At 41.4% G+C, this 26787-nt stretch overlaps 1 protein-coding gene across 2 annotated transcripts in view; it reads right to left on the reverse strand.

Moving 5' to 3' along the window:
- Positions 1-32: 32 nt before the first annotated feature.
- Positions 33-26787, reverse strand: part of COMMD1 (copper metabolism domain containing 1) — a 247265-nt gene continuing 220510 nt past the window's right edge. For both annotated transcript variants that reach the window (XM_034953229.2, XM_003830875.4), the window contains exon 3: positions 33-260. In XM_034953229.2, the coding sequence (XP_034809120.1) occupies positions 150-260 (111 nt within the window). In that variant the 3' untranslated portion in view covers positions 33-149. The remainder of the gene's footprint in view (positions 261-26787) is intronic.

The following is a 26787-nucleotide window of genomic DNA, read 5'->3' on the forward strand; positions in this document are numbered from 1 at the left end:
AAAAAAGAAATCTGAGCAAGTAGAGGCAGGAAGACTGAATGCGAGGATTTAATACCAATGCGGGCACAAGAATTTTCTTAGAAAAGGTCAGTGGGGAGGGATCATGGACACCTTGGTTTCAACAACTCCAACTCCTTCATACATCATCTTCAGTTAGGCTGGCTGATCAGTGTGCTGATACTTTCTTCTACCTCTGACAGCGTCTTCAGAATTTGGTTGACTTTGACCTCATCAAATTCCAAACATAGAAATTCAGATTCCTGGAAAACATAAAGGGATATTTTAGAGGGAAACTACAAGATAGCCAAGGCCATCTGGCATGACCAAACTCAAAATACCCAGGGTCCCAATCCAGCAAGCCCAGCTCAGACCTTAATATTGAAGTGATATTTTACCCAGCAAAGCATATCCACATAATGCCCTAAATAAAAGTGCTTTTATGCCGGGTGCAGTGGCTCACACCTGTAATCCCAGCACTTTGGGAGGCCGAGGCAGGCAGATCACAAGGTCAGGAGATCGAGACCATCCTGGCTAACACGGTGAAACCCCGTCTCTACTAAAAATATAAAAAATTAGCCAGGCGCAGTTGCGGGCACCTGTGAGTCCCAGCTACTCAGGAGGCTGAGGCAGGAGAATGGCGTGAACCCGAAAGTCGGAGCTTGCAGTGAGCCGAGATCGGGCCACTGCACTCCAGCCTGGGGGAGAGAGTGAGACTCCATCTCAAAAAAAAAAAAAGTGCTTTTATGATGGTGTTTCATATTGATAAATAAGAGGCGTACAAATGTCAGATGTTCTCACTAGGAGGCATATGAGAAGCTCTTCCTCTTTGTCATCTCATTGGATCCTCTAATAATTTTTAAGGTAAGAACTTGAGTAGTGCTGTTTTAAAAATGAGGACCCTGAGGCACAAAGAGGTTAACCTGTATCAAAAATAAATACCATATAAAGGCAGAATCAGACTGTGGGAACTCTCAGCTCTGGATGACGCCGAAGTCCATACTGTCTCCACAGCACCTTGGATTACAAAAATGAAAGGAGAATTTTGACTGACTCTGATGGACTCTGAGTTAGTCTGGGAAGTGAGCTAACTTGGATTTAGTGGTTATGTCAGAAATTGTGACAAGTTGCTTGGGAAACATGAGCCAGATAACTGAAAGATAACCCAGATCTTGAAATAGCAACAAACATTTCTGGGGTCCTTCCACTTGCTGCAAGCCAACCCTCCTCACAGCTCCCTTAAATACATTCCCTTCAATCACTGTTAGGATTGGTCAATCAATCCTAGGTTAGGTAGATGGTAGATATCAAAAAATAAGATTTTTTTTCCCCCTGTTTCCAGGCTGGAGTGCAGTGGCATGATCATAGCTCACTGTAGCCTCAAACTCCTGGGCTAAAGCGATCCTCCCACCTCAGCCTCCTGAGTAGCTAGGACTACAGGTATGCAACCATGCCCAGCTAACTAAAAAAAAATTTTTTTTTTGGTAGAGAGGGGGGTAGGGGGAGGATCAGTATGTTGCCCAGTCATAAGATCTCTGAGTTATGGTAGCAGGAATTTCATGTACACTGGACAAATTCTACATCTGCATTATCTTGAGAGACAAGGATAAATTTTATGTATCTAAGAGCAACTACATTCAAAATCCTTCAGAACAATAATCAAGTAATTTAGAGCAGTATGAATCCTTACAGAGCATATAATCCAATTGCCTTGTTTTCTAGATAATTAAATTAAGCCCCAGGCATGTTAAATGATGTGGCTAATTAATGTCCCTCTGTTGATGACAGTCACTAAGTCAATGTTCTTTTCTCTGTATTTTCCTATCAAACTACTGAAAAGTATCAGAATATACCAGCCCCAACTTTGCCACTTTGGCATATAGGTTACTTTGTGCTGAAGGCAATTGAGACTCAACAGATGGAAAAATAAGTCTTGGAGCTTCCCTTATCTGGCCAAGAGCAGAAACTTCTAAAAAATGAGAACTGCTAGGCCAGGCATGGTGGCTCATGCCTGTAACCCCAGCATTTTGGGAGGCTGACGCAGGAGGATCACTTGAAGCCAGGAGTTCAATACCAGCCTGGGCAATAATAATGAAACTCTATCTCTAAAAATAAAAAATAAAAAATTTTAAAAAGCCAGACATGGTGGTGCGCACCTGTAGTCCTAGCTACTTGGAAGGCTGAGGTGGGAGGATTGCTTGAACCCAAGAGGTGGAGTGAGCCTAGCAACCTTGGTGAGACCTTGTCTCAAAAAAAAAAGAGAGGGTGAGAACTGCCATAAATCCCTCTCTGGGGAAGTTTTATGGGCATGAAAAAGATGGAAAGCTGACACCACGATGAGTCTGCCCAAACCTTAGTAAAATAACTCTTATCTACTATTAGATTCACCATATACTTAATTCCCATAATTTACCACCTTTAGAAGACCAAACCCTTCTTCCTATGTCTAGTCACTTCTCTCCACAATTTATCATCCTTTGTTAAAATGGTATGCAAGCTTTCAAGTCTAACTGCCTCTTTGGATTTTCTTTCTTTCTTTTTTTTTTTTTTCTGTTAAGCTTGTGTGCATATAAAATTAAAAATACTTACCATCAGCAAAATTTGTAATTTTTTTTCTCCTGTGAATCTTTTGTCAGTTTAATTTGCAGGCCTTATACATGAACCTAAGAAGGCAGAGAAAAACTTTTTCGTCCCCTACGATACTATGGCATTTCCTACCCCCATCTCCAAAGTGGTAGTTAAAGGCAGGCCAACAAGCTTCTTCAGAAGGAGGGTGTCACTTTGCCATCAGCCAAAAGAACATTCGGGAGTTGGTTTTGCTGTTGCTAAGCTGCTAAGCTGAGTCTACACTGATGACAGTGAACATCTCCCAAGGAGAAATAAGTACAAAGGGAAAGAAGGGGCCTCTTGGATGAAAGGCTTCCACAGACAGGGAAGGCAGCTTTCCTTGCCTACAGGAGTCCTGTCCTCAAACATGTATTTGGATAGGAGAGAAGTGCAGTCTCATATGTGAGCTTAGAAACTTTGCCAAGTTTTCATTTAGTCCAAAGCAAAAACCAAGTTTAAACAAAGAAAGAATACTAATTAAGCGTTCAAGCTGTAGGAGGGGTTATCTCCTTTTGGAAAGAAAAGCAGATTTATGACAAATTAGGCAGTTCAGTTGGCAAAATTCAGAAGAGGTCTCAGATGTGAAAGCCTGTTCTTCATTCAGTTTTATTGAGGGCTTTAGTTTGACTTTAAAACAATTTTTTTTTTTTTGAGACAAGAGTCTCGCTCTGTCGCCCAGGTTGGAGTACAGTGGCCCAATCTGCAACCTTTGCCTCCCAGGTTCAAGCAATTCTCCTGCCTCAGCCTCCTGAGTGGCTGGGATTACAGGCGTGCACTACCACACCTGGCTAATTTTTGTATTTTTTTTCAATAGAGACAGGGTGTCGTCATGTTGGCCAGGCTGGTCTCGAACTCCTGACCTCAAGTGATCTGCCTGCCTTGGCCTTCAAAGAGCTGGGATTACAGGCGTGAGCCACTGTGTCTGACCTAAAACAATTTTTAAAACATCTGGCCTTGGACACAATGGTCTAGAAATTAGTGATTACCAGTAACTAACATATATATTAAGGACATTGATAAAAAAGATGATGTAGCCTATATTTCACCTCAGTGAAAGTAAGTTACAGTAATAAATAACCTGGTTTTCTATGTATAGGCAAAGAAATTACCAGGAACAATATTCATAGAGATAGGAGCAACTGAGTAAGGCATGTTTAAAAATAGCCAGGATCTTTTCTAAGGGATCATTAGTTTGTTGTAGGTTTCAGGACTCATTTGTGATTGGACCTCTATGTATGAATGAAGCTCAGTTTATTTTTGAGGGATGCCAAATACTAGAGAAAGAGTAGGCTAAATAAAGAAGTCCAGGCCGGGTGTGGTGGCTCATGCCTGTAATCCCAGCACTTTGGGAAGCCAAGGCGGGCAGATCAGGAGGTCAGGAGTTCGAGACTAGCCTGACCAACATGGTGAAACCCCGTCTTTATTAAAAATACAAAAATTAGCCAGGCTTGGTGGTGGGCACCTGTAATCCCAGCTACTCAGGAGGCTGAGGCAGGAGAATTGCTTGAACCCAGGAGGCAGAGGTTGCAGTGAGCCAAGATCACGCTATTGCACTCCAGCCTGGGCAACAGAGCGAGACTGTCTAAAAAAAAAAAAAGTGTGTGTGTGTGTGTGTGTGTGTATTTAGAAATGCAGATGTGAGCTAGGGGTGGTGGCTCATGCCTGTAATCCCAGCACTTTGGGAGGCTGAGGCAGGTGAATTGCTTGAGCCCAGGAGTTTCAGACCAGCCTGGGCAACATGGCGAAACCCCATCTCTAAAAAAAGTATAAAAATAAGCTGGGCATGGTAGCATGTGCCTGTAGTCCCAGCTACTTAGGAGGCTGAGGCGGAAGGACTGCTTGAGCCTGGGAGGTCAAGGTTGCAGTGAGCCAAGATCATGCCACTGGACTCCAGCCTTGGCAATAGAGTAAGACCCTGTCTCAAGAAAAGAAGGGAAAGGGAAAGGGAAAGGAAAAGGAAAAAGAAAAGAAAAGAAGGGAAGGCAGGTAGGCAGATGTGATGCTTATCAAGCCAGAGGCAGAAGGTACAAGAGCAATCTGAAACACTTGTTACTGTTTTCATGGTCATCTTGGGCTTAACTGGTGATAAAAATAAGAGATGACAAGACTAAAATTCCTGTATTTAAGTATCTGAGTCAAGAATCAAACTAGCTTCTTTTCAGTAAAGGATGCAGTATGGAGTAGAGTCAGAATGTGGCTAGCAGATAAGCAAGCACATCATTGTCAAGAACATGTACTTTGTGATCCTGGGGAGTACAGCAGTGTATTAAACTCAACGGTTTAAATAGCCATTCCAAATTACAATGGAAAGCAAAGGCAAAATATTCAAATTTTTGTCTCTCCAAGTGCAAATGTTAAAAAGTCACAAAATCCTATGACAAAATCCTTGAGAGGATTCCCTCTCTAAACCAACAAAAAAACCGAGCCAGCTCTAACACCTCCTGACAAGGCCATCTCACATATTCCTAATGAACTCCTTCCCTGGTAACCACTCAACACTCCTCAGGAAACTTACTGGTCAAGCCTAAATCTTTAATGCTTTAGCTTTAACTCACTTCCTAGCAAGGTTAGAGAGCATAATTGATTATTAGTTTACAGAATAACTGAAGGCTGTTAGTAAGCAAATGTTTGGTTTTATCCATCTACACACTAAATAACCTCTTTGAGTATTATTGTCCATTTTAAAAACCTCCTTAACTAGGTTCTGAGCAATTCTTCTGCAAAACAATACTACAGTGACAAAATGCTTAAACTAGAAAATAAAAGACTTATCACATATTAAATACTTGAATAGAACCATTTAGAACAAATTCAACATAAAATAAAACAACAGTCCTATAATATATTTTCTACAGTAATACTACTTCCCATGCAAAATTTTCACAACGCTTTATCCTCTAATTTATGGATCATATTTAGGATTATAATACAACATTGGCAATGTTGGCTCTAATGTCTTGTGTTTTCTTTTAAAAATGATAAATTTGGGGGATGGAGGGTGAGAGTGGGAAAGGATGCCTTAGAATTTCACTAACCAATACTGATTCAAAAAGGCCATATAGGTGTGCACCTGTAATCCCAGCTACTTGGGAGGCTGACGCAGGAGAATCACTTGAACCTGGGAGAGGGAGGTTGCAGTGAGCCGAGACTGCGCCACTGCACTCCAGCCTGGGCGACAGATTGAGACTCCATCTCAAAAAAGAAAAAAAAAAAAAAGAAAGAAAGAAAAAAGTCACTTAAAGCTGGCTATGTTTCATAAAGCTTATTACCCCAGATTTTTCTTTTAATTTCATTTGTTGACACAAAGGGACTCTTGTTTTTTTGTTTGTTTGTTTGTTTTGAGACAGAGTCTCGCTCACTGGCGCGATCTCGGCTCATTGCAAGCTCCGCCTTCCGGGTTCACGCCATTCTCCTGCCTCAGCCTCCCGAATAGCTGGGACTACAGGCACCCACCACCACGCCCGGCTAATTTTTTATATTTTTAGTAGAGACGGGGTTTCACCGTGTTAGCCAGGATGATCTCGATCTCCTGACCTCGTGATCCACCCGCCTCGGCCTCCCAAAGTGCTGGGATTACAGGCGTAAGCCACGGCGCCCGGGTCAAAGGGACTCTTTATTGAGCACAAACTTTGGCCATAAAGCCTATCCTCTGTTTGGGCTGTCCTTTCATATGCTTAAAATAACCCTTTGACCCACACCTCTGCAACTGTCTTCTGTGTTTAACCACAGCGGAAGGAGGGGAGAGAAAGAGACAAAGAGGAAGAGGGAGAGCAAGCACTCAAGAATGAACACATATGGCAGACATTAAAATTGGCAATGGCTCCTTGAAGGGCAATTAAATAATAAATAAGAAACCCAGTAGCACTAAACATTGCCTGCCAGAGAAGTTCAAAACATCTTCACAAGTAAACCTGTGTTCACCACTCATTCCCACACTTCTGTGGCTTTCTCACAATTATCATTGATACTGCTCCTTTACTTCAAGAGACCTGGAATCCCAGAAATAGCTTCTCTGTAGCAAAAGATCACCCAACTTCCTTCCTAAGGAACCACTGGCCCCAATTAAAATTTTATATTTTCCTGAAAACTGTGCTGATTATTTTCCATTTGTCCTTTCCTATTCATTATCTTCCCTTCTCTGTCTTATTCCATGTCCTGTGGGGCTGTTCTCAAAAAATTGTGTCACTCCTTACAGTTGGGTTCAGGCAAGAGGAGAGAGAGGTTATTATATTAATTCTTCTGATATTTCCAATATTTTCTATGTAGGGTATCGTTTCTTCATTTCCTATTTTATTTACTGGTCTCAATCACTATTTCTTCTGGTTCACAAAGCCAACAGTACACACATAAAGCTAAGTCTCTTCAGACTGCCGAAGCATAGAATCACCAAATACAAACTCCAAGGTTGAGCAGAGCAAGGACTGTCATCATGCCTAGGTTGGTAAGAAGGTTGCCCTCCAAGTATTAAATAATAGGATAAGCTAGAACCAATATTTGATATTTTCTATTACCATTTGATACTGATTTTTTTTTTTTTTTTTTTTAAGACGGAGTTTCGCTCTGTTGCCCAGGCTGGAGTGCAGTGGTGTGATCTCGGCTCACTGCATCCTCTGCCTCCCAGGTTCAAGCGATTCACCTGCCTCAGCCTCCCAAGTAGCTGGGACTACAGGCGTGTGCCACCATGCCCAGCTAATTTTTTGTATTTTTAGTAAAGATGGGGTTTCACTATGTTAGCCAGGATGGTCTCAATCTCCTGACTTCGTGATCCACCTGCCTCGGCCTCCCAAAGTGCTGGGATGACGGGCGTGAGCCACCGTGCCCGGTCTTGAAATATCTTATATGGTAGCACTTTGATATCTTAAGAATGCAAGGAACGGAAGGAGGGAGGGAGGGAGGTAGGCAGAAGAGTAGGAGAAGGAGGAGGAAGAACAACAACATCAACAACTAAGATGAGATTTCATTAAGAATTTGCTCTTTAATTAGACCCCGTTTGTCAATTTTTGCTTTCGTTTCAATTGCTTTTGGTGATTTCGTCATGAAATCTTTGCCCATGACCATGCCCTGAATGGTACTGCCTAGATTTTCTTCTAGGGTTTTTACAGTTTTGGGTTTTACATTTAAGTCTTTAATTCATCTTGAGTTTTTTTTTTTTTTTTCTTTTTTTTAGACAGAGTCTCACACTGTCGCCCAGGCTGGAGTGAAGAGGTGCCATCTCAGCTCACAGCAACCTCTGCCTGCTGTGTTCAAGAAATTCTCATGCCTTAGCCTCCCAAGTAGCTGGGACTACAGGCGCATGCCAACATGCCTGGCTAATTTTTGCATTTCTAGTAGAGATAGGGTTTCACCATTTTGGCCAGGCTAGTCTTGAATTTCTGATCTCAAATGATCCACCTGCCTCAGCCTCCCAAAGTGCTGGGATTACAGGCATGAGCCACCTTGCCCAACCTCATCCTTTTTTTTTTTTTTTTTTTTTTTTTGAGATAGAGTCTCGCTCTGTCTCCCAGGCTGAAGTGCAGTGGCACGATCTTGGCTCACTGCAACCTCTGTCTCCTGGGTTCAAGCAATTCTCCTGCCTCAGCCTCCTGAGTAGCTGGGACTACAGGCATGTGCCACCATGCCTAATTTTTTTGTATTTTTAGTAGTGATGGGGTTTCACCATGTTGGTCAGGCTGGTCTCAAACTCCTGACCTCAAATGATCTGTCTGCCTCAGCCTCCCAAAGTGTTGGGATTACAGACGTGAGCCACTACGCCCGGCCCCCTGGCCTCATCTTGAGTTAATTTTTATATAAGGCGTGAGGAAGGGGTTCAGTTTCAATTTTCTGCATATGGCTAGCCAGTTCTCCCAGCACCATTTATTAAATAGGTAATCCTTTCCCCATTGCTTGTTTTTGTCAGGTTTGTTGAGGATCAGATGGTTGTAGATGTGCAGTCTTATTTCTGGGTTCTCTATTCTGTTCCATTCATCTATGAGTCTGTTCTTGTGTCAGTACCATGCTATTTTGGTTATTGTGGCCTTATAGTATAGTTTGAAGTCTGGTAGCATGATGTCTTCAGCTTTGTTCTTTTTGCTTAGGATTGTCTTGGTTATGCGAACTCTTTTTTGGTTCCATATGAATTTTAAAATACTTTCTTCTAATTCTATGAAGAATGTCAATAGTAGTTTAACAGCAATAGCACTGAATCTATAAATTACTTTGGGCAGTATGGCCATTTTCGCAATATTGATTCTTCCTATCCATGAGCATGGAATGTTTTTCCATTTGTTTGTGTCCTCTCTGATTTCCTTGAGCAGTGGTCTGTAGTTCTCTTTGAAGAGGTCCTTCATTTCCCTTGTTAGCTGTACTCTTAGGTATTTTATTCTCTTTGTAGCAATTGTGAATGGGAATTCATTCATGACTTGGCTTTCTGCTTGCCTGTTGTTGGTGTACAGGAATGCTTGTGACTTTTGCACACTGATTTTGTATCCTGAGACTTTGCTGAAGTTGCTTCAGCTTAAGAAGCTTTTGGGCTGAGATGATAGGGTTTTCTAGATATAGGATCATGTCATCTGCAAACAAAGACAATTTGACTTCCTCTCTTCCTATTTGAATACCTTTATTTCTTTCTCTTGCCTGATTGCCCTGGCCACAACTTCCAATACTATGTTGAATAGGAATGGTGAGAGAGGGCATCCCTGTCTTATGCCGGTTTTCAAGGGGAATGCTTCCAGCTTTTGCCCATTCAGTATGATATTGGCTGTGGGTTTGTCATGAACGGCTCTCATAAAAGAAACTATCATCACAGCAAACAGGCAACCTACAGAGTTGGAGAAAATTTTTGCCATCTATCCATCTGACAAAGGTCTAATATCTAGAATCTACAAGGAACTTAAATTTACAATAAGAAACCCATTAAAAAGTGGGCAAAGGACATGAACAGACACTTCTCAAAAGAAGACATTCATGCAGCCAACAAACGTGAAAAAGCTCAACGTCACTGATCATTAGAGAAATGCAAATCAAAACCACAATGAGATAACATCTCATGCCAGTCAGAATGGCAATTATTAAGAAGTCAAGAAACAACAGATGCTAGTAAGGTTGTGGAGAAATAGGAATGCTTTTACACTGTTGGTGGGAATGTAAAATTAGTCCAACCATTGTGGAAGACGGTGTGGCGATTCATCAAAGATCTAGAACCAGAAATACCATTTGACCCAGCAATCCCCTTACTGGGTATATACCCAATGGAATATAAATCATTCTATTAAAAAGATACATGCACATATATGTTCACTGCAGCACTATTCACAATAGCAAAGACATGGAATCAACCCAAATGCCCATCAATGATAGGCTGGATAAAGAAAACGTGGTACATACACACCATGGAATACTATGCAGTCATAAAAAGGAATAAGATCATGTCCTTTGCAGGGTACACAGATGGAGCTCAAAGCCATTATCTTCAGCAAACTAATGCAGGAACAGAAAACGAAGCCATTATCCTCAGCAAACTAATCCAAGAACAGAAAACCAAACACTGCATGTTCTCACTTATAAGTGGGAGCTGAACAATGAGAACACATGGACACAGAGGGGAACAACATTCACTGGGGCCTGTCGGGGGTGAAGTGGGGGGAAGGAGAGCATTAGGAAAAATAGCTAATGCATGCTGGGCTTAATATGTAGGTGATGGGTTGATAGGTAGCAAACCACCATGGCACACGTTTACCTATGTAACAAACCTGCACATACTGCACATGTACCCCAGAACTTAAAATAAAAATTAAAAAAAAGAGAGAATTTGCATCAAAAGTCCTGGACAACTGAAACATGGCCTTGTTGCTATAACCTGTTCTTATACAATGGATAGTTTATGCTGTATCTTAAAACAATACTTTACAAAAAGAAAATTTGTGACATAATATTTTTACTTTAGCCTTTGACAAAGTTTTTTTTTAAACAATAACTATTACTACCAATGGTCCTTATTCAGACCATTTTTATCTAGACATAGCCTCATTTCAAACACAAGAGCCAATAAGTCCCACATCTACTATGTTCAGAGAGCATGCTAACAAAAGAGAAAAAAAATCATACTGCAAATCACAACGCAAGTCATCCTACTGAGGCTGAAAAAGGACTGACATCAGTCAGTCTAGGACTGCAACTTACTTACTGAGCAATTAAATTAAAATGACTCACCCCCAAACTCAATAGATACCCATATTGTGATGAGAGCTATGTGGGACTAAGATAGAGTCTGCAGGAAGTAACAGAATTTACTCTAATAAATGAACAGAGCAGTGCCTCAGCACCTACCAGGTGCTTTCAGAGTCACAGAATCTTCTAGAGGAAGTGTTTATCCATATTCTCACAATCTCCTAGAAAAGGACTAAGTATTACAGTATTAGTGTAATACAAAAACATTAATCATCACTGGACAATTAGTGATTTTCCTGGAGATGTCATTCAGGCATTTCAAAGGATTTTTGTGACGACAACCTGATGACAGTGTTAGAATGCTTAAAAATTAAAAAGCCTGCATTCCCATAAATTCTTGTATTCAAAAATAAACTTTACAGGAAACATGAACTTTCAAATGGCTTACTAGAAACTCAAGGAAGAAAGAGACATTTGGTATCTAGGAAATTTCAGATCTACCACTGATGTAAGTGACTGCTAAACAAATCTAAGTGATCAACTTTCCAAGGGACACACACAGGTTTAATATAAAATGGCAAAATTGGGAGGCCAAGGCAGGTGGATTGCTTGAGGCCAGGAGTTTGAGACCAGACTGGCTCACATAGTAAAACCCCATCTCCACTAAAAATACAAAAATTAGCCGGGCTTGGTGGCACAAACCTGTAACCCCAGCTACTCATGTGGCTGAAGCTCAAGAATCACTTGAACCCAGGAGGCGGAGGTTGCAGTGAGCTGAGATGGTACCACTACACTCCAGGCTGGGCGACAGAGTGAGACTCTGTCTCAAAAACAAACAAACAAACAAAAGGCATTTTTAAAATAAAATAACATCAGATCTTAATTATTCAGAGATTATCCAGGTCCTCTGCTGCTTCTCTTCTGCCACCTGTGTTGGTCCATCTTTTAGATATTTCCACAAGATGGAAAAATAAAGTGAACTTAAACTGGTTAATGTGACCATATCACAGCAGCTCTGCAAAACATTTTCTGGAAAAGGAGATTAGGAATATTGGCAGGAACTTTATTTATTTATTTATTTATTGAGACGGAGTCTTGCTCCATTGCTCAGGCTGGAGTGCAGTGGCACGATCTCAGCTCACTGCAACCTCCGCCTCCCAGGTACAAGCAATTCTCCTGCCTCAGCCTCCGAAGTAGCTGGGACTACAGGTGTGTGTGCCACCATACCCAGCTAATTTTGTATTTTTAATAGAGACAGGGTTTCACCATGTTGGCCAGGCTGGTCTCAAACTCCTGACCTTGTGATCTGCCCACCTCGGCCTCCCAAAGTGCTGGGATTACAGGTGTGAGCCACCGTGCCTGGCTGGGAGGAACTTTAACTGTGACTTCACACTACTTTGGAAAATCATACCCTATGGTGCAATTAAGGCAGAAAAATATTTTTATTCCCAAATATTTCCCTTCCTTTGATGACCAGGACTACTGCCCTCAGCCTAGGTTATGTTTTAAAAACATAAATACTCCCAGGAGAGGTCATTAACACCTTTCTATTACTTAAAAATCAAGAGATTTATTTTCTCCCAGGAAGAATGAACCATGTAGTCTGCCTTAAAGCATTAAGAGGGACTGGGGCTAGTGGGTGTAGGACCAAACCCTGCAAAGCACAAGATATAAAATAATCAGAAAAGTAACAAAGGCAAATCCTTCTCCTTACTCTATAATTCCTATAAGATACACACACAGATCCACAGGTAAAATATTTTCAGTTATTCAGATTCGCTGATCCATACCCTCCATGCCTTCCTTCCTTTCTCCTTCCTTCCTTCTTTCCTTCCTTCCTTCCTGTTCTTTTTTTTTTTTAATTTTTTTTGACATGTCTTGCTTTGTTGCCCAGGCTGGAGTGCAGTGGTGCAATCTTGGCTCACTACACCCTCCGCCTCCCGGGTTCCAGCAATTCTCCTGCCTCAGCCTCCCCAGTAGCTGGTACTACAGGTGCGTGCCACCACACCCAGCTAGTTATTGTATTTTTTAGTAGAGAAGGGGTTTCACCATATTGGCCAGGCTGGTCTTGAACTCCTGACCTCATGATCTGCCTGCCTCAGCCTCCCAAAGTGCTGGGATTACAGGTGTGAGCCACCGTGCCTGGCCCATGCCTTTCTTTTTAAAAAGTATTTTTTTTCTGATGGGGTCTTGGTATGTTGCCCAGGCTGATCTTGAATTCTTTGGGTCAAGCAATCCCCCTGGCTTGGCTTCCCAAGTAGCTGGGATTATAGGTGCATGCCAACACACCTGGCTTCCATGCCTTTCTAATCACTCAGTTACCAAGGCTGCTAGACATCAAGAAAACCTAGGGAACCTTACAAAGGGGGCATTAGCAAGATAATCTCAATAAAAACCAAAGTCTGAATTTACACATACACACACATACCCTCCTACTGCTGTGGTTCCATTTTTATCTGCAGGCTCAGGGCCTGTGCGTTAACAAGGCAATGAGATTCTAAAAACACTATCCACTCAAAGTTGTTTAAATTTCCAAGAAGAGAGAAAGTGGGAATGTGCCAAGAATAGGACCCAGAGGTTCTTCTTTTGGTTTGAGATTTCTTGGTTAGAAAAAAGCTAGAGCCATAATTTAGCTAGATAGATATTCCTGTCCTGCCAATATGTGGTCAAAAGGAACATGTATTTTGGCCCAGGCCACCCTGCCTTGTTTCTGAAAGGAAGAAAACAGTTTTGATCTTGCAAGAATGAGTGGTTCTTTGGTTGGATGAATTATGTACAGCTAAACCAAGAGTAATCACTATTCTTTTTCTCCTAGAGATTTCAAAGCAGTCTGACATACACTCTGTTCCCTGTTATAGGCCAGTGGATAATAAAAGGCAGAGGTACCACCAATCTTTGTTTCACTACTAGACAAAAAAAAAAAAAGAAAGAAAGAAAGAAAGAAACTTAGAGATTTTCCCTCATTATGTGAAGCCCATAATTCCCAGCTCTTTGATTCAACCTATCACTGGCTAACCCCTGACTCACATCTGACTCCCGAGTTTTGATACTTTCAAACCCAACTGGTAAACATTTAACAGGGTAGAATGGGAACTAATTAGAAATACCTGATTCCGTATTGATTTACATAAGCGCCAGCACTTAAGCATTTACAAAGGGATTTTAGAAACATCCAACAAAATAAAATAAAATGTAGCCAAGTTATATAAACACTCAAAGTTAAATGCAATTAAATAACTGGCTAATTTCTCATGTATTAAAGGGCTGTACAAAATAAATAAATATGGCCAGGTGCGGTGGCTCACGCCTGTATTTCCTAGCACTTTGGGAGGCCTATGTAGGCGGATCACTTGAGCCCAGGAGTTTGAGACCAGCCTGGGCAACATGGCAACCCCGTCTCTACAAAAAATACAAAAAATTAGCTGGGCATGGTGGTGGGTACCTGTAGTCCTAGCTAGTTAAGAGGCTGAGGTGGGAGGATCACCTGAGCCCGGGAGATAGAGGCTGCAGTGAGCTGTGATTGTGCCACTGCACTCCAATCTGGGTGACAGAGTGAGATCCTGTCTCAAAATAAATAAATAAACAAATGGCTAATTTCTATGTTTTTTCTCTTTCTCTCTTTTTTTTTTTTTTGAGACGGAGTCTCGTTCCTGTTGCCCAGGCTGGAGTGCAGTGGCTCAATCTCAGCTCACTACAACCTCCACCTCCCTGGTTCCAGCAATTCTACCTCAGCCTCCCAAGTAGCTGGGATTACAGGTGCACACCACCACGCCTGGCTAATTTTTGTATTTTTAGTAGAGATGGGGTTTTACCATGTTGTCCAGGCTGGTCTCGAACTCCTGACCTCAAGTGATCCACCCACCTTGGCCTCCAAAGTGTTGGGATTACAGGTATGAGCCAACACGCCCAGTCCTGTTTTCTCAAAACATCACACCATAGTTCATTTTACAACTTTTCATTTTAGGCAGGAATTTTTTTTTTTTTTTTTTTTTGAGAAAGAGTCTCTCACTCTGTTGCCCAGGCTGGAGTGTAGTGGCATGATCTTCGCTGACTACAACCTCCACCTCCCAGGTTCAGGTGATTCTCCTGCCTCAGCCTCCCAGGTGGCTGGGATTACAGGCAAATGCCACCACGCCCAGTTAATTTTTCTGTTTTTAGTAGAGATGGGGTTTCACCATGTTGGCCAGGCTGGTCTCGAACTCCTGAACTCAAGTGATCTGCCTGCCTCGGCCTCCCAAAGTGCTGGAATTACAGGCGTGAGCCACTGTGCCTGGCCTTTAGGGAGGATTTAATGATTACCTGTTAAGATTTTCTGTATTTTGCTGGGCGTGGTGGCTCATATCTGTAATCTCAGCACTTTGGGAGGCCAAGGTGTATAGATTGCCCGAGCTCAGGAGTTCACAACCAGCCTGGGCAACATGAAAAAACCTGTCTCTAAAAAAACAAAAACAAAAACAAAAACAAAAATTAGCTGGATATGGTGGCACATGCCTGTAGTCCTAGCTACTTGGGAGGCTGAGGCAGGAGGGCTGCTTGAGCACAGGTCAAGACTGCAGTGAGCTGTGTTTGTGCCACTGCACTCCAGCCTGGGTGACAGGGCAAGACTCCATCTCTAAAAAAAAAGAAAGAAAAGAAAAAAGAATTTTCTGTATTTAGAAAAACTTTGACTGAAAGAAATTTGGTTAAAAAATTATTTTTAGGTGTTCTGGCTTGATGTGTGGGAAATCATCTTATTTTTGGCTAAGTAGAACTAGTTCCCATATGACAATGGACAGCATACCTGAAGAAAGCCACTGAAGAGCTGAAAGGCAGATCACACTGAAGGAGAAATAAATTTCACTTAAATCTCAAAGAAACCAAAATGACAAAACTCTTAGCACATTAAAAAAAGAGTGTTGTTGATTTTAGTTTGAAGTTCAGATTAGGGCCCCTCATCATTCCTGATGAGGTTCATTCCATTTGCAACAACTCATTTGCAAACAAATTTAATAAACAAACTACAATATATTTACATGAAAGAAACAGAGAGGAATTGAAGAAAAAAAAAAAAAACCCACAGCTGGGTGCAGTGGCTCATGTATGTAATCCCAGCACTTTGGGAGGCCAAGGTAGGTGTATCACTTCAGTCTGGGGAGTTCAAGACTAGCCTGGGCAACATGGTGAAACCCATTCTCTACTAAAAATACAAAAATTAGCCAGTGTGGTGGCGCACACCTGTAATCCTAGCTCTTCAGGAGGCTGAGTGAGGCAGGAAGACTGCTTGAGCCCAGAGGTCAAGGCTGTAGTGAGCTGTGATCGGGTCACTGTACTCCAGTTTGGCCAACAGAGTGAGACCCTGTCTCGAAATGAAATAAAAAAAGAAAAAGAATAATAATAAAAAAATAAACAAAGTCATCCAGAGTTGCCTGAACATCTGCACATCACTACAGGCCGAACAAAATATGCAATAGTACTTGCTTTCTAAGGATGATAATCTACAGATTAAGATGGGGAAACATCATAATACATCTAATACAAAAACAGGAACACAGCATCAGCAATGAATTTGAAACTCCTTGGCAGAGGAGGAAAGCAGAAGTGGTACTAATCAAACCAATTCTGGGATTGCAGTTCTCCTCCAACAAAAGGGATCACCAACTTACTCTGCCATCTATCTATTCCCAGCCTTCTCAATGTGGTTTCTCTAAGTTAACTCATGACAGCACCATTAGGCAGAAATAGGCATAGTTAGAAAGCAGTCTTTCTCTTGACCCTTCTCTAGAGAAAGCAAATAAAGCTATGTAAGGAGGGCAAATGTTGAAATGACCAAGGATAAGAGGACTTTCAAATTCAGAAAATGCTGATTTGGGGAAAAAAAGTTTTGGATTTTGTTTTTTTGGCTGGGGTGGAGTTGTATGGGTTGTGAGGATTAATTTTATTGGGTTTCCCATTGCAAAAGCTCTTCCTATCTGTTTATATCTCTGTTTATATATGAGGCAAGGTGGCCTCTTATTCTCTGTATTAGTTTGCTAGGGTTGCCACAGCAAAATATCACAGACTGGGTGGCTCATGCAACAGAAATTTTATTTCTCATAGATCTGGAGGCTAGAAGTCCAAGATGAAGGTGTCAGCAGGTGTGGTTTCTCCTGAGGCCTCTCCTTGGCTTGTAGACAGCTATCTTCTCTCACGGCCTTTTCTTTGTGTGCAGGTACAGCTGGTGTCTTTTCTGTGTGTGTGTATGTAAGGACACAAGTCATTCTGGATTTGAGCCCCTCTCCCCCTGCCCCACAGTCTCATTGTAACTTAACTGCCTCTTTATGTGTTTATCTCCAAATGCAGTTACATTCTGAGGTACTGGGAGTTGGAATTTCAACATATGAATTTTGGGGGGATGCAACAAAATACTCCCCGGTGCTTAGAGGGTCCTGTGCTTATCAAGCATCTGGTGTTTGTGGTTGATGGTGATGATCTCACACCTATTTCCTGATTTGCTGCCCACATGGTACAAATAATAATTTCTGGTATTTAGTCCAGAAATAAGAAAAACACAACAGACCAAAGCTATCTGCTTAATTGCCCAGGTCTGCCAGCCCAGTTTGGCAGAAGCCATATCTGGCCTCACCCTCATTGAACTTGATTTTGAAATGTAATTTAATTTACGGGGACTGCCAGGATAAAACCTGTGAGGAAGGGGATTAGAAAATGGCACAAAAGAAATCTCTCCTACCCCACAACTAGATCCTATTAAGTGCCTTGCCTGCCATGCTATATCCCAAAGTCTAGCCCTGAAGACTAACTCAGGATCTGGCACACCATCCTGAGAGAGAATAATATGGGGATGAGGGATTAGGAGAAAGGATTGCAGTCACTGCATGAAGTTAGTCACCAAATCTCTCTAGCTCAAATAGCTTCATGCAAACTTCTGGAGGTGGTGTTAGACAGACAGGAAGATAGGAGGTTGCTTTATTATCTAAAGTTGAATTCTGACATCACTTGGGTTGCTGGGGCCTTTGTTCAAATGCAATAATCATCCCTCACATTAACAATGTGTTTCCCAGTTTAGAAAGCCCTTTCACATGCATGATCTCATTTGATCCTTAGAACAGAACTGTTAAACAGGAAGAGATCAAGCCAGAAGGTAAGGCACTTTGAATAACTGTAAAAATGACAGAATTTGCCCATCTAACCCAAAGCACATTCTTCCAGTCATATTTGGCAGAAAGATTTTATCAGAAAATGCAATGGATTTTAAGGGCTTTGATATACTTCTAATCTAAGTTAGGGAGGAAAAGAAAGTAAGACCTCATTTACTTAAAATCGCACACAATTCTATAAACTTGGTTTAAAAGTTCCATCCTTTACAAAACACAGAGTAGGTAGTCAGGTCCTAACTAGGGAAGAAACAGACTTTCTTACTTGGACATCACTCATTCTTTGAAAGCAGTGGAGAGAATAGAAAAGTTGGGGGAGGGGAGTGCGGGGCAGGGTGCAGGGATCATTTCTGGACCCTTGGGAAAAACGAAATGCCTAAAAAATGAAAAGCCACTAAAGAAAAATCAGCATGGAAGACAGAAGTAGGAGAGATTGTGGGAAAAGTCTGACAAATCGGAAGACTTTAGCAAATTCAGGGGGAGCCAGAAATCACACAAAATAACAAAAAATAATGATAATGATAACCAACAATGGCTAACATTTATTCCACACATACAAAATGCCAAGCATTATGTGAAGTGCTGTACATGTGTTATTTCAGTTGGTGAGAATAATTTTATCCCATTTTACAGATGAGGAAAGTGAGGAAAGATAAGGAGTAATTTGTTCAAAGCCACACAAGTAGTTAAGTAGCAGAGTTGGTTTTAAACCCAGATCTATCTGGCTTCAGGACCTGAGCACTTAACTGTTTCACAATCCTGACTCACATTCATATAGAACATAAACGCCATCATTAATAGGCACTAATTACCCACATGTAAATGTTATTCTAAGATTCAGTTAACTTTAAGAAAGACTCAAAGGAAAGCAGGATGTTGCCAGTCTAACACTCAGAGTCAACCTTAAGTAGCCTATGAAAACCACTTTATGTACAGGCAACGAGTACATCCATTTTGGTAGATTTCTAGCATGAATGTAGTAGTGTGATGGGGCAGCAGCCCGGCTGAGTTAATATGTGCATGTGACCCAGGCAGAGAAGCATGTTATAAAGAGACTCAGTTCCTCTTATGAGGCAAGGTGGTCTCTTATTCCTTCTCTCTTTCTGTGGGTATGTGTGGGGGCAAAGAGGGAGGCAGGGAGGATCCAGTATATAGCTACTTATTACCATCAGCAGCAGAACTGTAGGCAAGGTTCATCTTTGTCATTCTTTTTTTTTTTTTTTTTTTTGAGACGAAGTTTTCGCTCTTGTTGCCCAGGCTAGAATGCAATGGTGCAATCTCGGCTCACCACAACCTCCGCCTCCTGGGTTCAAGTGATTCTCCTGCCTCAGCCTTCTGAGTAGCTGGGATTACAGGCATGTGCCACCATGCTCGGCTAGTTTTGTATTTTTAGTAGAGATGGGGTTTCTCCATGTTGGTCAGGTTGGTCAGGCTGGTCTGGAACTCCCGACTTCAGGTGATCTGCCTGCCTCAGCTTCCCAAAGTGCTGGGATTTACAGGCATGAGCCACCACGCCTGGCCTTTTTTTTTTTTTTTAATGAGACAGAGTCTCGCTCTGTCGCCCAGGCTGGAGCGCAGTGGTGCTATCTTTGCTCACTGCAACCTCTGCCTCCTGGGTTTAAGTGATTCTCCTGCCTCAGCCTCCCAAGTAGCTGGGACTACAGGCGCATGCCTCCACGCCCGACTAATTTGTGTATTTTTAGTAGAGACGGGGTTTCGCCATGTTGGCTAGGCTGGTCTTGAACTCCTGACCTCAGGTGATCCACCTGCCTCGGCCTCCCAAAGTGTTGGGATTACAAGCATAAGCCACCACAACCGGCCAAGAAAAACATCTTAACTACAACTTAACATAGTTTCTCTGTAAAATTACAGTCTCTGTTTATCTCATCAACTTGGTTTGGCAACTTTTTTACCAATGGAGGAAGCAAGAACAGAATATGGTCCTGGCTGAGATGCCTTAGTTGGGTTTTGCTGGTTTCTGAAGAATTTTAGCCACACTTATAAAACGTAAGACATCTGAAATACTGTTGTTATATAATTTCAAGCACATAAAAAATACAACAGGGCCGGGTGCAGTGGCTCACGCCTGTAATCCCAGCACTGCGGAAGGCCAAGGCAGATGGACTGCTTGAGCCCAGGACTTCAAAACCAGCCTGGGCAACACGGCAAACCCCATCTCTACAAAAAAATACAAAAATTAGCTGGGCGTGGTGCCTCATGCCTGTAGCTACTTGGAAGGCTGAGGTGAGAGAATCAATTGAGCCCAGGAAGCAGAAGTTGCAGTGAGCCAAGATCATGCACTCCTGTCTAGGTGACAGCAAGACCCTATCTCAAAAAAAAAAAAAGAAAGAAAGAAAGAAAGAAAAAAAAACCCACCAAAATTATGACTCTCCTATATTCTACCCAGATTCACCAATTGTTCAATTGTTTACATTTTACTATATTTGCTTTGTCAATCGTTCTCTCACACACAACCACTTGTAAGTACAGGATGTCATACCCCTTTATCTCTAATTAGCTTAGTGTATATTTCCTAACTCACATAGCCACAGTTATATAATATTGATAAATACTATCTAATACAGTCTATATTCAAATTTTATCAAACGCCCCAGTAACACCCTAACTAGACTTTTCCCCAGAATCAAATCTATAATCACACACTGGATTTAGATGTCATAACTCTTTTATCTTTTACTCACACTATTATTCCCACATTGAATGTTCTCACTACTTCTAAATCTCATGTATCTTTCAAGGCCTAGATTAAGTTCCATTTTCTTAATGAAGATTTTCCTGATACTCCAGCCAAACAGGCCTCTCCCTCCTCCGAATCAGTGGAAAATTTAATGATCTTAAAAATGTGAGAAATATTGCACACTATGTGTGCGTGTGCCTAATCTATTGACTAGTTCCTCTCCCCAGTGATTAGTGAACATGGGCTTTGAAATCATACAGACATAAACGGAAATCTAAATAAAGACTCCACCGCTTTCTAGCTGTGTGGTTGGCTAGGTTTTAGTTTCCTAATCTGCAAAATAGTCGTTTTAACCGATTTAACAAATAAGGTAGTTGTGAGAATTTAATGATAATGCATTTAAAGCAACTTCACAGTTTTTTGGTGGTAAAACTGTGTCTTACACCTCTGATTTTTTACCATAATATCTCATACTCAACAATATTAAAAAATGTTGGCCAGTTAAGCACTATCTCTGTTTACTTTCCCAAAGGGAAAAAAAAAAGTGCTTCACTCTGACAGTAACTCACTGCACCCCTAGCAATCTAGTCTGACCAAGGAACCTCGCTGCCAGCCTGAAATCTGCAGCAGTATCCTGCTTCCTCGATCTTCCTAATGGCTACCTCCCGATATCCTGCTGCTGCCTTGTACACATGCATCGGCTAGTGGAAGAATACCAGAGGCACCAGAGTCAAGTGTGTTCCTTCCCTCCAAGCTCTGGGCATGACACTGGCCAGTGCAGCAGAGTGGAAGAGTATGACAGGGCACCAAACACAAACAAGACTCCAGTCTGGAGCAGCCAAGAACATGAGCCTGCTTAGGGGACTGCTAATGAGAACTGACTAAAAGCAGGGTCCAGAGCTCAGGTGCGAACTCTCTTTCCTGTCTGCCCATCACTGGCAATCCTAAGAAAGAAGAGGAGAGTACTCAAATCAAGCAATTTTCTTATAATCAAATTGGGAGATAATTTTAATATTCAAAAATAACACTGAAAAATCAGGAAGTCCACAGTTAAGATGCCACTCATACTTCATTTCCATAATTCCCTTGCCCTCTTGATAAGAGCAAGGGAGGTGGTATGCAGAACATTTCCAATCTATTGTTTTAGTATAATAATCTCATCCTCTCCACCTCTGAGAAAATACCAGTAAAATTATTCTACTTATATTCAGTCAATCCTCTGTGTAAGAGATTAGAACAAAACAAAACAAGAAATACAGCAGCTGCATCAATTCTTCAAAGTACAGAAGTACAAACCCACCTCGAGATTTGGGATCAAATATAATTTGGGGTTTTCTATGTTACTACTCAAATATTCTATCATTTTTCTGTTTTTCCTTCTGTCAATTAGAACTTCAAATGAAAGTAAAATGCTACCTACGGATAAAAATATAAAATGAAACAAACCAGAAAAATCCCTGAATCCCTCATTTCAAACTGAGAGGACAGGCCTCCAGCAAAGCTAATGGAAAATTATATCCTCATAAATGGGCTGTGATGAGCGTTTACATTTGCCATCTGAAAAGAGAAAAGAAAATTCTAAAGCAAAGCCTTTATATTTCTCTTCATCAATGAAGACTAAAAATACTGTAACACAAATATAAAATGAAACTTCCAATAATTCTGCCATTTATAGAGCAAAGGCCCTAAGTTTTAGTCTGCCTCTGAGAAATACTTATTAAACAACTGCAGGCTAAATCAATGTGATGACAATGGACATACTATATCCTGAAGGTATGTTAGCATCTATTTCTTAGAATATAATGGCTCAGGCCAGGCAGCACAGTGGCTCATGCCTGTAATCCCAGCACTTTGGGAGGCCAAGGCAGGTGGATGACCTGAGGTCAGGAGTTGGAGACCAGCCTGGCCAACATGGTGAAACCCCGTCTCTACTAAAAATACAAAAATTAGCTGGGTGTGGTGGTGGGTGCCTGTGATCCCAGCTACTCAGGAGGCTGGGGCAGGGGAATCGCTTGAACCCGGGAGGTGGAGGTTGCAGTGAGCCTGGGTGACAGAGCGAGACTCTGTCTCAAAAATAAAAATAAAAACCGTAATGGCTCTATCAGAAATTTCCAGAAAATCATATATATATATATTTTTTTTTTTGAGACGGTGTCTTGCTCTGCTGCCCAGGCTGGAGTGCAGTGGCACAATCATAGCTCATCATAACCTCGATCTCCTGGGCTCAAGTAATCCTCCTGCCTCAGCCTCCTGAGTAGCTAGTACTACAGGCACTCACCACGACATCCAGCTAATTTTTTTTTTAAATTTTTTTGTAGTGATGGAGTCTTGCTATGTTGCCCAGGCTAGTCTTGAACTCCCGGACTCATGCGACCTCCCACCTCTGCCTCCCACCCAGTCCATATATGCTTTTGTAGACATCTTTAATTCAAGGAGAAAAATCTCTTCTCAGTTCACTCCACCGCATCACTCATGAGATCTTAATATAATGCTTAAAAGTTCAGTATATTTAGAACATTTTGAAGATTAGGGTTAGAAAAGAGTCTTTGCATGTAAATGCTGTTATTTTATACTGCTTCCCTTTCTCTTTACTTAAAAAAAAAATCAGGAAGTGAGCCTTCTCCATCATTACCCATGGAACCCAAAGCAGTATTAAGAGGGAAAAAATCATTGATTTAAGAGTCTGACTATACAGGTTTAGATATGTCCCCACTACTATTAGCTGTGTGACCTTGGGGAAAAAAATTAATTTTTTGAGTCTTGGCTTCCAAATCTAAAAAATGGAAAAATAATACCTATCTTGTAGGACTGTTATAAAGACTAAATAAGATGGCATATGTACAAGCACCCAACATTGTGTCAGGTATGAAACAGACTCTCAATAAATGTTTGTTTAGTCCTTCTTCCTACCTTGTTACACATATCCCGTCCCTTGACACTTTATAAGGAGTTCTAAACATTTTAACTACCAGCTCTGTTTTCTTCAAAACAGGCACTTGGCTCTTAATAGTGACAAACAGTCATGTGAAAGACTCCTGGGGCCTGACATTGTTCTGGAGAAACAAAAAAGTTCTCATGTGAGGGAACAGTACCAACTGCTTCAGGCTATGACAAGCCCCAAAACATAAATCTCTTCCTGCATGTTTTTACAGTGTTACTTAACATCCTGAGAGCTTTGTGCTCTTCCAAGAGTCTTTTTCTCCCTGTAAGGATCAGGCACACTGTTTGCCCTCTTTTCCCTTAAGAGAGGTCTTTATTCAACATGACCACCCACTGTACTCAAATATTTGGAATCAGAAAAGGCCAGGTTCGACCATGAAGAAACTGGCAAAGTCTCAGGACTAAACAGTAAGCCCTTCTTAACCTTTTAAAATCTGGATTTCTGTGCTTGCTTTTCTTGAAAATAGCAGACTTGTTGATGTACTGGTTCAAACACATCTGTGTATTTTCCTCACCTACATTACCAAAGAACTTACCACGTAGACTTCTTACTGAAGTCCTGAATCTCAGACTATGACTACAATTTAATAAGGCAGTGCTTCCCAACCTCTCTCACTTCATGGTACAGACAGACCTTGAAAAATGGCACCTCTTGGAAAGCTCTGAACTAAAGGGACTTGAAAGTATTGATGACTACTAATGGGACTGTTGGGGCTCAAAAAACAATATCCCAAAGCATGGCACTTTGGCATGGTGAGTACTTTGAACTAAAAGACTGGATGGCCCCAGAAGTACCCTCAGAAGCCAAGCCTCTGACTTTCTCCTGCCTTCCTGTCTCCCTCCCCTCTTTCCCGTTTCAAGTCATAGAAACCAGAATTCTTCTTCCCCAGGGTGGGTCACAGAAACTAGAACCCCTCTCCCTCAAAGCAAGCCACAAAACCTAGAAAGGTCACTCTCTCCCTTCTAAACCCTTATTCCAGAGGGTCCTGCCCCATATCTGGGAGGAAGGAATGCTATACAGACAGGCCAATAAGAATCTGAACCGAAAGGCCTTGCTGGGCTTCCCCCCTCAGTCTATTACCATTAGAATACACCCCATGTACACTTCTACGCAACTGTCCATTCTTTATCAAACCTAAGCATAAAAACAGACAGTTTTCCCTATGTCTTGGGATCTTCATTCTGAAGCCTTCCCTGTCATATAAAACTTTGATGAAATAAATTTATTATGCTTTTCTCTTGTTAACCTGTCCTTGTTGGCGTGTCAGCTGTGACCCTTATGATGGGTGAGAAAAGGTATTATACTTTTTCCACCTTTACAAGGCTCAGGACATGCCACCCCAAAATGTGCCTCATTAGCATAAGGATTATTTTGAGAAACTTGTAAGTGAAATGCACATCTATAAAGGAAATCTCCATTCGTAAAGATATCTCCCTCTCTGCACCAGGTAAAGAAAGATGACTAAATCACTAGAGACTCAATCAATAGGGAATACACAGACTTAAATCTGCATTAATAAACCTTACCTTTGTTTTATGGTGCTTTTCGTGGCCATCTTAGCTGGGCCTTTCCCCACTCTTTTTTTGTTTCAGAGAATGACAGTATTTAAGCCTGATGTTTACCCCTTTGAGATCTACCCTAAAGATTTACTCATCTCTCTGGGTTATTTCTCATATATACAAGAGGTATGTTATTACATTTCCATCTGTTTTTCTCTTGTTAATCTGTATTTTTTGAACGGTGTCCCAGATAAGAACTTGTGAATGGTGGAGGAGAAAATTATTTTTCCTCCCTTATACTACAAAAGGTTAAAGTACAAGCAGAATTGAGAGAAAGGTATACAAAGATAAACCTATTTGCCATCTAACACAGAGACTTTAATCACATAAACATAATTGTCTCAACTTCATGTAGCTCAGGGTCAATGTCCACACTGCCTCACAGAGCTGTCAGACTTCAAGGAGAAACGGGATGTCAGAAAAGCAGCTAACGTTTGACTTGGGGCAGTCAGTTGTCAATGTAAGAATCACAAAACTGTAAGTCAGTGAATTAGGCATAAAAAACTCATTCAGTGTCTTATACCTGCCAGGCATAGTTGTAGACAATGGGGATTCAGCTTTAAATAATAGTGTCTGCCCTTCAGCTGGGTGTGGTGGCTCATGCCTGTAATCCCAACACTTTGGAGGATGAGGCAGGAAGATCGCTTGAGCCTAGAAGTAGATGACCAGCCTGGGCAATATAGTGAGACACCATTCCTATAAAAAAAATCAAAAATTAGCCAGGCATGTTGGTATACCCCTGTAGTCCCACATACTCAGGAGGCTGAGGTGGGAGACTAACCCCAGGAGGTTAAGGCTGCAGTGAGCTGTGATTGTGCCACTGCACTCAGCCTGGGCAAGAGACCCTGTCTCCCACCACCCCCAGAAAAGGGCAATTTCAGTAGATTATGTAGGGCTAGATGTGGTGGCTCACACCTATAATCGCAACACCTTGGGAGGCAGGAGGATCACTTGAGGTCAGGAGTTTAAGACCAGCCTAGGCAACATAGCAAGACCACATCTCTACCAAAAAAAAAAAAAAAAAAAAAGACCAAGATAATGTAGATTAATACTTTTCATGTCATGAGACAACTATTAGCCACCTCCCAGGTAGTTTATTCAAGGGGATAAAGACAACTGAATAAATTACAGATAGAGGCTGACCCAGTTCCAAATTCAATTCTCACATTCTTATCTAGTTGTTAGAGTTAGTGGAGTCACCTCTGTCCTTTGATAACATACAAAAACAGGATGACATCATTTACAGGAAGATCATGAAGACCCAGACGTATAAAATTACAAAGCACAAGACCACAAATCAGAAGACTGAAGTTATAGGATCTACTTCCAATTCTATCACCTCATGGGAATTCACGTAATTCACTTAAAACTCTTGGAGCCTGACTTTCTTCATCTATTCTATCCCACTTCATAGGGTTTTTAGAAAGTTTTAAGAAGACGATATAATAAAAGCACCTGAAAATATTTAAAGCATTGCACAAACGCTAACTATAACTGCCTAATCAAAATGTTTATAAGAAGACTCAAAAGAGAAGAGATGGGCGTAGCTACATTTAAGACCAAAATGAGTTCCTGCTCCTGTATATTAGCTGTTTTAAAATCTTAGCTTCCATTCTATTGTCCCCAAGAGCTTTGGAGGAAATGGATCCCAAAAAATGATATCAGGGTTTACAGAATGCTTTTTAGTGATTGCCCTCAACCTCACCAAGC

Source organism: Pan paniscus, chromosome 12, assembly GCF_029289425.2.
Source record: "Pan paniscus chromosome 12, NHGRI_mPanPan1-v2.0_pri, whole genome shotgun sequence".
NCBI classification, from domain to species: domain Eukaryota; kingdom Metazoa; phylum Chordata; class Mammalia; order Primates; family Hominidae; genus Pan; species Pan paniscus.